The 12064-nt window shown below is 44.9% G+C and overlaps 1 protein-coding gene across 3 annotated transcripts in view; it reads right to left on the reverse strand.

Annotated features, from left to right (window-relative positions):
* The window catches only part of CEP97 (centrosomal protein 97), a 1492335-nt gene that overhangs the window by 142582 nt on the left and 1337689 nt on the right, over positions 1 to 12064 (reverse strand). For all 3 annotated transcript variants that reach the window (XM_069637315.1, XM_069637314.1, XM_069637316.1), the window contains one exon: positions 320 to 395. In XM_069637315.1, the coding sequence (XP_069493416.1) occupies positions 320 to 395 (76 nt within the window). The remainder of the gene's footprint in view (positions 1 to 319; positions 396 to 12064) is intronic.

The raw sequence follows: 12064 nt of genomic DNA on the forward strand, positions 1-12064 counted from the left end.
TGTTTTGACTTGTGCACCAGCTTTAAAATAAACATGTTAAACATTTAAAAAAAAATAAAACATCTTAATAAAGTTTCTGAACTTTACAGGTCATGTTCTTTCCTCATATTGGTGTATTCAATTGCTTCCCTTATTTCCGTAGTGTGTTGTATTCAATTGCTTCCCTTATTTCCGTAGTGGTTCTGGTCTATCCTTGGTTGCTAATTAAAACTTTCACAAATGTCACGTGAAGTAGTCAGTAAGAGGTATGATGTACTGCACATGCCTCTATAAACAAATACAATGAATTCATACTTTATTCTCAGTGCACAATACTAACCTTGTTCCAAAGCAATTTTACTGCCTCTTCTTCCACAAGCCTCAGCATCTTCTCTTCCATCTTTTCTTTTTGCAGCCTACAAATGTCAGAATACAAAACAATCATGCTAATCTTGGATTTATGCATTTGTCAGGACAGTTACAAAATACTATACATGATGTACACTAAGATCGACCCATTCATAGTTTTGAACCACAGAGCAGTACTTAATATGTGCTATAATGTTAACTACTAGGTATTTCAACAAAAAATGACATGAAGGATACTCACATCTCCCTTCTAGCAACCAAATTGTACAACTCACTACCCAAACACGATCATACAGAAAATGATCACATAACTTTCAGAAAACAGCTAAAAACCTGGCTAATCAATTAATCCCAGCACCAGAACCCTTCCAACCATACATGTATGCACCTCAATCGTGGTCCATGAAAGACCCCTCAAACTACAGAAATTACTGATAACCCACATTCAACCTGCCCAAACAAATAAACATACAGACGTGACAGACCTTAACACTACCATAACGGATTGATACAAATTATAACGGTAACATATAACAAAACCCCTTTAGCACTTTGCCAGGTGGCACATAGAACCACACTCCCATAGACCGTACATTTTTTCTCTTCTCCCCCACTTGCAACTCATATCTCTTCTACTCTCTCCTCTGCCTGAGGAACCTACTACCCTTTAAAATATACCACCTTTCACTACATACACAAATGACCAACTGATGGCTGCCACAGGCCTAGCCGATCCTGCTATAACTAACATGTCCTCCCCAGGCCTATCGCACGGCCCCATGGTACCAGGTAACTTTGCTAATAGCAATTTTAGCCCTATATCTTTGCCTCTGACATCCAGATAATATATGTGTTTTGACCAAATCCATAGAAGCTTACCAGCACACAGGAACCAGACACTAACGGCCTGCACCCATCGACACAACAGGTTTCTCCTATGGGTTTCCTACTATCCCACTAACAATCCTGACAATATGGCAGAAACATGCTATACAAGATTTCTTTCACTTTACCATATCTTACTATACATCACACACGGACCAATTAAATATTTATGCGGCAAAGTCATTCATGTTGTAATCTAATTAGAATCACTGATGTGGAAAATCAAGTCTGCTTATAACTGTGTAGGAAGAACATAGAGGTAGAGGAATTTGGTTTGGAACAAGCAGGGAAATGAGATTGTGACAACTCCTATGTGTTAAGATGGATTTCTGAACTCTGACCTGGAGGGGCAGAGGTTCAGAAGGCCAGCCTAGTTTCTTGGAATAGGGTAACCTCTGGACAAGCCAGACCAATCAGGGTAGCGATGGTGGCGGTCAAGACTAAGTCTCAAGAGGGGTGAGTGTGACTGAAAGACCTCAATGAGCACTCAAAGCAAGGACACTTACAAATTACTCCAGACAGGTGTTATATTACAAATATAGACACATTTATTACAAGGCCTTTGTAACATCGACCATAGCAAAGAATCACAATAATAGTAAAGTAAACCAACACATCACAATCAATACAATATATATACAAGACCGAGGGGTCTAAGGTGTTATGAGCACGTAATATGTAGACCACCTAGATGGGGAGGAAAACAGGCAGTGCAAGTAATCATTAGACCCAGTTCGACATCAGAAATACACCTAACTAGGAGGAAGTCCGAGTCCTACGAAGAGAGGAGCCTTATGCTCAAAAGTACCTGCACGCGCTGGATAAAGTAGAGTCTCTTCAAGGCTCTCAGGCAGTTCAGGAAGGTGAATGAAGCGATGCAGAACAGGTCCCCACTACTCAAGCAAGGCCTTCACTTGTGGGCAGAAGCAGGGTGAGAGTGCGGGATAGAGTCGCTATTTCGCAACAGCTGTAGAAAAGAAACAGGCTCCTGCGCGAGGGACCACCGGTTGGGGTATGGACTACTCACCGGTCCCCGACGCAGGCAGACCAAGACTTCTCCAGTTCAGTTCACGTTGCTGGCAGGTTCAGCTGCGATGATCAGGACGTCTCGACACTGTGCAGATTCTGTGTAGCAGGATGCAGGGTCGAGGGTGTCCCAAATGCAGCGGACGTGCACAGGTTGTTAACGCAGCAGGGCAACACGGCAGCCGCATTTACTCTGGTCCGGGCGCACTCATCTCACTTCAGACCTGGGAATGCCAAGTGTACGAAATTCGGTGTGAGGGTGCCGTGGACGCAGAGCAAGCAGTAGACCAAGTTCCGAGGGCTTCCCCGAAACGGCTTCGGTGACAGAGCAAAGCGTCCTGCGTAAGCTGGTCAGCCCACTGGTTGGCCCAGGGACCCTTCCGAAGAGGCTTACTTGCAGGGTTTGATGAAGGGGCCGGGAATAGTTGATCCCACTATTCCAATGGGTCAAAGCGCCTTCGCAGACCTTCTAGGACGATCAGATGCAGAGGGGTCTCACAGGACGACAGCAGTTCAGGGTGTCAAACCTTCAGCGGGTCACCAGCGGTTCCTCGACTCAGCTTCTTGTTGCAGGATACTTGGCTCCTTATCCCTTGTTCTGTGTGAACTCAGGTGATCGACATGGTAGTGGCGTTTTCAGCCTCCTCTTATCCAAAGTTCCCTTCGCGCCAAAATGGAGAGGACCCAATGGGAGATCTGCTCACAAACACTCACACCATACGTGGACCTATCACGGACCACGGTGGTCCCAGGCATTCGGGACACTCCAGACTCTCTGGCACCCAGGATGTGTATTGGGAACAGACATCCCAGACCACATCCTGGAGGCATACACACCAGGCATGCAGAAGCCCGAGAAAGCTTTGCGTTTCGCGGGAAAGTGCATGACCAAATAAGGACGGACCCGGGTCGGCTCGACCTGTGGAAGGTGAAGGGGCAAGACGGTCAGAGGACAGGACAAAGAACCTCGTGGCATGGCCATTTTGGGAGCCAGGCCACCTATTCGTGCCAAACGCGGTAAGCGCGGATAACATGGCAAAAAAGGGTTCAAAACACAAGAGAAACGATAGCTGCCACCAGTCCTGTCCGTGACACACTTGCACAGTTCATAAATCCAGCGAGAGGTTCTAGGGACTTTGGAATGACTAGAGACCCAAGAGCGCGGTAAAGTAAGTTACAGTGCACTCTTGTTTCATATTGCACAAAAGCTGCAACATGAGGAAAGGACTAAGGGAAACAAAGTCTCCCAGTACTCCAGTACTGACTGTCTTAAGGGCATGTCAGTTTCCCCATAAGAATTGAGCGAAAGCCCAGAGGAGTGCGGCGGAAGGCTGCGCTTCTCTAGCAAAGTCTAGATCCGGGTGTAAAACAGCAGCAAAAAGTTTGGGGGTTGCCACATGGAGGGAAAATTACATACAATATGAAATCTTTCCTAACACTATGACATGTAAAGCACCTGAATATTTTTTTCCAAATAAAATCTGCTGGGCCTTTCCATAAATACTGCCCAGTACAGGGTAGGGTACAAGTAAGCAGTGCAGGGTTCTAAGTAAAAAAAAAAAAAAAAAAAAAAAAACTCAAAGTTTATTAAAGGTGTCTATTAGGAAATCATATCTCTTCTGCCTCTCCGCCTGTAATGTCGTACAGGACTTCTCTCTTTCATTTAATATCTTCATGTTTCACCTAGACAGAGACAGGACCTGTGGCCTTGAATTGCAGGTATGGAGACACTTGTTTTGTTGTCTTTTTTCTGAGTTCTTCTCCGCCGCAACATGCCATGCTAGCGTACAATGGGGGCTAGAATTTTCAGACAAGGAGTACATTGGAGGGGGGCGGGTGGTGTCTATTGAAAGTCTGAGATGAGTGCGGGGCAGGAGGGCTGATGAGGCTGGGAATTTGAAAAGAGCAGGGACTTTTCAGTGGCTGCGATGCTCGCAAGCAGGGGCTGTTTGTGGAGCCCTCAAGCAGGGTGGGGTTGGGGATACGGCCGTGTTAGGCAGAATCCTATGCAGTTCCCTTAGGGAGCACTACAGCTATATGCAATAAATCCCCTTTGGTATCAGTCTGTACCACACAGATTTAGTTGGTAGCTGTGGCTGGGCAGTCAGACCTATCTCAAGAGGGAGATGAGTAGTATTCAGAGTTAACACAATAGGACCGCAGTACTGTGGGACAAGGAAACACTGACCAAAGCTTTGTATCAAAAAGAATATATATTTATTTTACACTCTCTTAATTCTACACACAAACAGTCAAGAAAAGTATACACAACTCCCTATTTAAATTGTAGACAAGTTTGAGCAAGAGTGAAAACTGAGCAAAATGGCCCAGTGTAAACCAAGCAGAAATGGCACTCTAACAATTTATTCAGAGGGAGGGAAAGGTCAAGTTATACAGGGTTCGACTCAAACTCACCAGCAACGCTTCCCAATTGTATTGTGAACAAGTTCAGGCAGGGTAGTACTTTAGCACAAGCAATACTTAGGTGAAAACCGAGCAAAAAGGCACTTCAACAATATATAAAGGGGAAGGAAAGGTGGTTATGACAGTTTAGGTGCACCAACACATTTCTTGATGAAAAGCAATCTAGAGAAGGCAGTTGTAACAGAATTAGCCACAGCCAATAGGCCTGTGCCAGAGTCAGTGGTACGAGGCAAAGTGCCCAGGTTCCTACGGTTCTAGTAGCTGCAGTCAAGTCTTTGTTTAACGGTTGAAAAGGAGGGTGCAGAAGGTAAAAAGACAGTTTTAGACGATAGGGACGGCCAGCCCAGAAGGTAAGTAAAGGATTTAAAACACCTTTAGCAGTACCCAATGAAACAGGAGGCCTGGTGGAACAATGTACCTTAAAAGTGGAAGATGCTCCTGCGGTGACGGTTGTTCCTGGCAGTTCCTGCCGTTCGGGAGATCCAGCAGAGGAAGAGAGGCTATCGCCGTGGAGGAAGGTTTGTGTCACTGCACCGCCCAGGGATGAAGCCGTCCGCGGTGATGCCAAAACGGACTAAAAGGTATGCTCCTTTAAATCGCGGTCGTGGTGGACGGGTGCCTGGCTATCTGGTCTCCTAGTGCTTGGCACTGGCGATTCGACCACGGCAAGTCCTGGAAAGCGAGTTGCGAACTAGTTGTTCCCACCAGTTCAAAGGAAGAAGGCTCTTGTAGTGAAGATCTTCTCTCGTTGTTGGGAAGAAGTAGTGAGGGTCTGCAGCAGGGCTTCACCGACGGTGTAGTTGTTGCAGATGGCTTCAGCTTCTCTTCTCTTCGGATTCAGGTCCAGTGGCGACGTCTTATCTTCCAGTCCGCAGATCCCTGCTTTTATGCAGAAAACCCTCCATTCATACAACCTAGCTGTCACTCACACAGCGGGGTGGTTATCCTGGCGGGATAACCCCCAGCCTATCAGGGCAGAGTGCGACTTGGGTTGCTTAGGCAACCCTGTCCAGGGTGCCTACTCCCCCTCCCACACATCCTGTCTACTCCAGACTCACTGGCGCCTGAAGGAGGGCTTCTGTCCAGAAGCCCGCCAAAAGGACGAACAAAGGGCCCCGACCTCAGTTTGGATTACAGAGAGCGACACGAAGAAGAAATATTATCAAAGATCTGGCAAAAAAAAAAAAAACACTAGCGTAAAGTTGTTAAAAAGTATGTTAAAGGCTATCATACAAAGTGGTAGCCTCGAACAATGGGAAAATCCCATAGGAAAATATTTGTGGTTGAAAATTAATGGTAGTAACCACTGCCACAAGCCAGAAACTTTGGAGAGAGTGAACACCAGGGAAAAACTATTAACCCTTCCCAGTACCTCCATAGTAAGATGGTTTGTACTGGTTTTGTTCAGAACTATTGACTAGCAAAGTCAATGGTAACTTTGCATGCCCTGGGAGACAGTAGTCAGTCCCAGGGTATGGAGTCTATGTTTGGGGGTCACTATGACACCCCTGTGTAACTGCACTGAGGGTGCTGTGTAACACACATGTAAAAGGATGATACCTATGGAGTGAGGAAAACTCCATAGCCCATAAGCACAAAAATAGCCACAAACACACATCCAAACTATGTCTAAGAGTGGGAAAGAGAGTCTCACTCTTAGCAGGAGAAGAAAATAAACCCTGGAAATCCAGCAAAGCTGCTGGGGGTCTCTATAGGTAAGGGAAATTAGCCTTTTATGAGAATTCTCCCTAACAGGCCAGGAGGAGCTTGAGACAAGGGGAACTGCAGTGGTGAAGGGGTGTCAAGATGGAGGGGCAGAGGGGCTGCCTGCGCTATGTTCTGGTCAGAGGGAGCAATGATAAAGGTGGTATGGGTGCATTGTGGCACAGCCGTGGTTTGGCATGTGAGGGGGGAGTTTTGAAGGTGGTCTTGGGGTAGGCTAGATGTGATTTGGAAGTTAGAGATGGGTGGCATTGGGTTCCAGTACAGAGGACAGTGGAACGTCTGTGCGAGAGAAGAGGTTCTGGAGAAAGAGGCATGCAAGTGATGTTCCTGAATGCCCAGTTTTTCATTAGCAGATACTGCTGGACAAATGACATTTGCTGTGTTTTGCACCTCAGTTGTGGCAGTTATTTTTTTTATTTTTTTTATTGTGTACGGTAAATAATTACCATCACAATATCTTATTTGGCAATATGTTTAAACAAAATCTTTAAAATTCTTGTCATCTCCTACGATACGGAAAGAGAAGCATATATATAGTAAGATGGTTCAGAGAGCTATATTTATGTATAGTTTCAATGGTTGTTCTCCAATCATCCGAAAAAGTGCCATTTTAATAATCATCAGTTTAGTGTTCAAATCAATGAATATATAAAACCAAATTCTTCCAAAATCTCGGAGCAGACATAACATCATTGGGTGGATTTTGACTTTTTTTTTTAAACGTATTTCATTTCTTCATATATAGAATTCTGAACAGGATTTAAAAACATATATATTACATTTAAAAACCTCCATTTTACTCTGCACGATATGGAATATAAGCATAATTCATATCTGATGAATGCCTTTGGGACACAATTAGGTAGTTTCAAAGTACTCCTCCACATTACAGTTTCATAAAATTCCAAACTGTCCAATATACATACGGATAAGACCTCAATGCCATACAATAACTTAGGAATCACTCTGCCCTCATAATATTTTTATTAAGGGGAGGATGGAAAATGTCCCATATTTATTGTGAATCCTTTTGATTTGTCTTCCTAAACTTTCTGCTTTAATTCTCAGGTATTCCATATTTTATTTAGCAGGTTTGGTAAACATGGGAAATCCCAAATAAATCAGTCTATCTGTTGTAAGAAAGGCATGGCATCAAAGTAAGACAGACACACGTGATCACAGTTTAAGGGTGTTTATTAAACTGTAAAATGGTTGAGATAAACGCCTAATCTAAACCTAAATCTAAGATGGGAGCAAGCTACAAACAACAAATAATAATAATGCTGTCCAAGTGGAGTCTAGTCAAATAAAAGGGCCTATACTAAGAAACCTATGACTATCCTTAACGCTATGTTACAAAATAGTGTGGGATAATGTTCATAAGAAAAGAAAGAAGTGTTCACAAAATGATAAGTCAGGATGTTATGGCCAGGGTCTCCCATCCCCATGTTTTTAGCATGGGACAAGACGGGACTCTCGAGCACAGCACACTTTTGGGATTCTCTGGCACATGCTTACAGTTCCTTTTCTCAATATCAGGGCCTTCTGTGCCCAAGTTTCTCTCTTGCCTCAGAGGGCATGATGTATCAAAACAACAAAACAAAAGTGCCTTCTGTTAATCTTTACGTCAGGTGATTGCCCTTCACCCTTGGATCCCCCTCAGCCGGGCTCCAATCCTTTTCTCTCAGTCGTCAGCCTCCCTCAGTCGGGCTCAGATCAAACAACCACTCATTGTGTACATCTCTCAGTCGGGTTCATACTTGTCATTACAAAGTTGTACACTCAGCTTCTTCACAATTTTACTCTTGACATCTCTCAGTCGGGTTTACTATCATCTTTCAATCTCAATATTATTTGTAATATTCACAAGTCTCGATGTTTTTTTTTTTAAAACATCTTTATTTATTAATCGAAGGCATACAAAAGCAAAGCATTGGTACATTTCCTGAAGATGGGTCCTTACTGTCTGGCAGGATACTGTGTATCACCTGCATACTTGCTCTTCAGGGCGACAGTCGTTTGCAAGCCCTTGAGTATTTTCTGGTTTGCCCCTCTCCCCTCCCCCTCCCCTCACCCCTCAATGCCCTCTAGCCCCCCAACGTTCAAACTCCAACTTTTGGGATGTAAAGATCCAAATGAGTGAGGACTTTCGTAGGCAATTGTGTCCTGGTTTTTCTTAAGTAGAAGTTCATATGACGTGTATGCTCCTGAGTAGGCGTGGCTTGAAATATTGGGCTTCTGTGTCCTTCACTATGTCGTGAAAGGGCGACCATATAGTCAGGAACCGTAGGTACTTTCCAGAATTGAGGACGCATATCTTCTCCATGGCCATTACTCCCCAGATCTTGACCCACCACCAGGCTGCCTGTGGACCGGACTTGTTCTTCCAGTTCTGTGCCAGGGTCATTCTCGCTGCCGATAAGTGATTGAAGAAGCCCTGGGCCCTGACATTGCATATATCCCTTCTATGGGCACTTCCAGCAGGACTGATTTTGAGACATTGGTAGTTCCACCCCTGTAATGTCTTTGATGTGGCCTAGTATTTCCTTCAACAACGTGTTCGCTTTGGGACACGTCCACCACATGTGGAATAGGTCGCCTCGCTCTCCACATTTCCTCCAGCAATTGGGTGAGTAGGACTTGTTGATTTTATATATCCGGTGGGGGGACAAATACCATCTGAGGCATAGTTTATATGCCGATTCTTTAATCTTAGTACATCTGGAGGTTCCCTGTGCTCTTGCCCAGATTTGATTCCATTCCTGCTCAGTTATGGGTTAGTCCATGTCCCTTTCCCAGCTCACTTTATATGGGAGCACGCCTTCCGGATGTGCCTTGATGAGTAATCTGTAAAGTCTGGTCACTCCCTTGGACGTCTGACCCTCCTGCAAGGTCAGTTCAAGACCTGAAAGTGTCCTTGTGCCTGCCTGCTTCACTGTTGGGCGAGTTATCCAGTGCCTGATCTGTGTGTATCTATAACGTCCTTTTTCTTCCAGGCCGGATTTCTGCTGGCATTCTGTGAAGAGCAGTGGGGTACCACTATTATATAAGTCTTGCAGAGTCAATGTGTCGGCTCCTCCCCATCCTACCCAGAAATTGTTTTGGAGGCCCAGTGAGAAGTCTGGGTTATGCATAAGCAGAGTGCTGGGGCCTAGCCCTCGTGAGATTCCCCTCCTTTTCCGGGCTTTGTCCCAGTTGAGCAGGGACCATTTGGTCGCCTCCAGTAGTCTCGATGTTTTTTTAAACAACCCCTTGGTCCCCCTCATCCGGGCTCAGACCTTCCAAAGCCCTTGCTAATCTCAAACAGACTTCCGAAGGGAGATCTCATCTATCTGGGTCCCTCTGTTAGGCTACAGCAAGTGCAGGTTTTCAAATATCACAGTTCGCACAGCGTTTCCCTCAGCCGGGCACAAATGCATGTTTCACAATATCAAAACATCTGCAATGTGTCTAGGCCTTTCGATTGTACAAGGGATTTGGCTTGACCCTTGTATGACCACCTTAACACCCTACATCGGCCTTCCCTATGGCCTCTTGGTACTTGTAGTTTCTTTTATTCACAATATTCAACACAGTCTCTTTGTTCATGAGAAGGGTACCAGCTAGAGACTGCCGAACGAGCGCCCATGTGGCGCCGGTCCACTCTATCTCTGGCACCGAGTTTGTTAAAAAAAGACCTCTTATCCTCTTTGTTCTTAACGTTGCTACTGCAACCTTGAGCCTAACACAGTCAGGTCGACTATCAGGTTCTTCCAACTCACCGGTTCTGCTGAACTCGTTGGCGTTTCCTTCGCTGCTGGAGTCAAGGATGGTACCATGATGGGAACGTGTCTCCCCACCCTGGTTATCAGTGCGGGAGGGTTCCATGTACCGCTGAGATCCGTCACACCATTTGCCAGCTGCGATTCCCGGTCTTATGTTTCTTTCATCGGAGGGTTTGCAGGTCTGGATTGCGAAGGGCAAGGGCAACTCCCTCCTTGACGTCCTTTCTGGTCTTGCTGCCTTTCTCCTCCATTTGAAAAGATGTCCTGGAATGGCTGCTTCCTTGTGCGTTCAGCCTTGCTCAGAGTGTGCTCTTGTGCTCTGCCTTTCATCACTATGGGGAAGGGAAAGGGTAGTAAGGTGCCCTTATTAATGCCCGCTCACTAGGAGCCTATGTCATTGAAATCCAAAACCTCATTATCGAGCAACAACTGGACCTGGTAGTAGTTACAGAAACCAGGTTGCACCAAGCTTCTGGACCCTTACTAGCTCTGGCTATCCCACCAGATTACAACATCATCAGGACTGACGGATCTAATTCACAAGGAGGTGGTGTGGCCATAATAGCCAAATCCAACATGTAAATTAGATCCTGCCCCATCGAAGAAATAGTAGGCTATGAACTCCTCTTAGCCAAACTTGCCACTGACCAGAAAACCACGTTCAACTTCTTGGTCATTTATAGATCACCTAACAGCAATACCCATCCGGACCTAGACATACATCTGCTGTTAGCTCCACACATCAAACCTAATACCAAATATATCATCCTTGGCGATATCAACCTAGGTTTCAATGACAAGCAGGATTCTAAAGCAGAAGCCCTTCATACTACACTCAAAGATATGAATTTCACACAGTTAGTGAATGCCCCTACCCATATTAAAGGTCGAACTCTTGATTGGAAACTCATGCTGAATTCCAAAATATCTATTGAGTCGATTATACCCCTGAACTGGACTGACCATTACAGCATTAACTTTTCCCTTACTAGAAAGGAAATACGACCATCAATGACTAAGGCAACAGATACTTACAAAACAAGAAATACTAGTAAGCTAATAGCTGAGAATCTAGCCCCCATCATAACTGATACGTAGTCTTCCACCATGGTCACTAGCAACAACCCTGGTCTCCTGGCAGAGGCCTACCACAAGTGCCTTACCGCTACTATTGACACAGCAGCACCGTTAACAACCAAAACACGACGTGCTGACAAACGAACGAGTTTCTGGTTTAATGAGGAATTAGTCTCACTAAGACAAACTAAAAGATCGCTTGAACATATCAACAAAAAATCCCCTACCATAGACACTGCCAATGCCTTCAGAGCTGCAAACAAAATGTACAAAACTGCTATTATAACCCACAAAGCTAAGGTATATAACACTTGTATTAGTAACGCCACTTCCAACTCTAAAGAGCTCTTCTCCATTCTTAAAGAATTGGCAAACCCAATCCCAGTTAACGCCACTTCCAACTCTAAAGAGATCTTCTCCATTCTTAAAGAATTGGAAAACCCAATCCCAGTTACTACTCCTGCTAACTCCAGCAAGGAATGGTGTAATACCATCCAAAATGCGTTAGCCTCCAAAATTGAGCTACTCCAAAAAAAAAATCCTCACAGCAAGAAAAATCTCAGCCGAAAAAAACATGCCAAATACCAATCTCAACAAAACTAAAGAAAATGAGAACCTGCAATTCCAATTTACCCCAGTAACCCAAGACACAGTATGGCAGACACCATCTTGAAACTAAAAGCCTCCAACTGCAAAGGGGACATCTTCCCTGCCCAGCTAGTTAAACTCTGCGCTCCGCTCCTCATCCCTATTATTACTAGCTTTGTGAACGCCTCATTCAACACAAATACAGTCCCAGCAAGTATAAACGAAGC

This window comes from Ambystoma mexicanum, chromosome 7p (genome assembly GCF_040938575.1).
Source record: "Ambystoma mexicanum isolate Mex_15411 chromosome 7p, UKY_AmexF1_1, whole genome shotgun sequence".
Lineage (NCBI taxonomy): Eukaryota > Metazoa > Chordata > Amphibia > Caudata > Ambystomatidae > Ambystoma > Ambystoma mexicanum.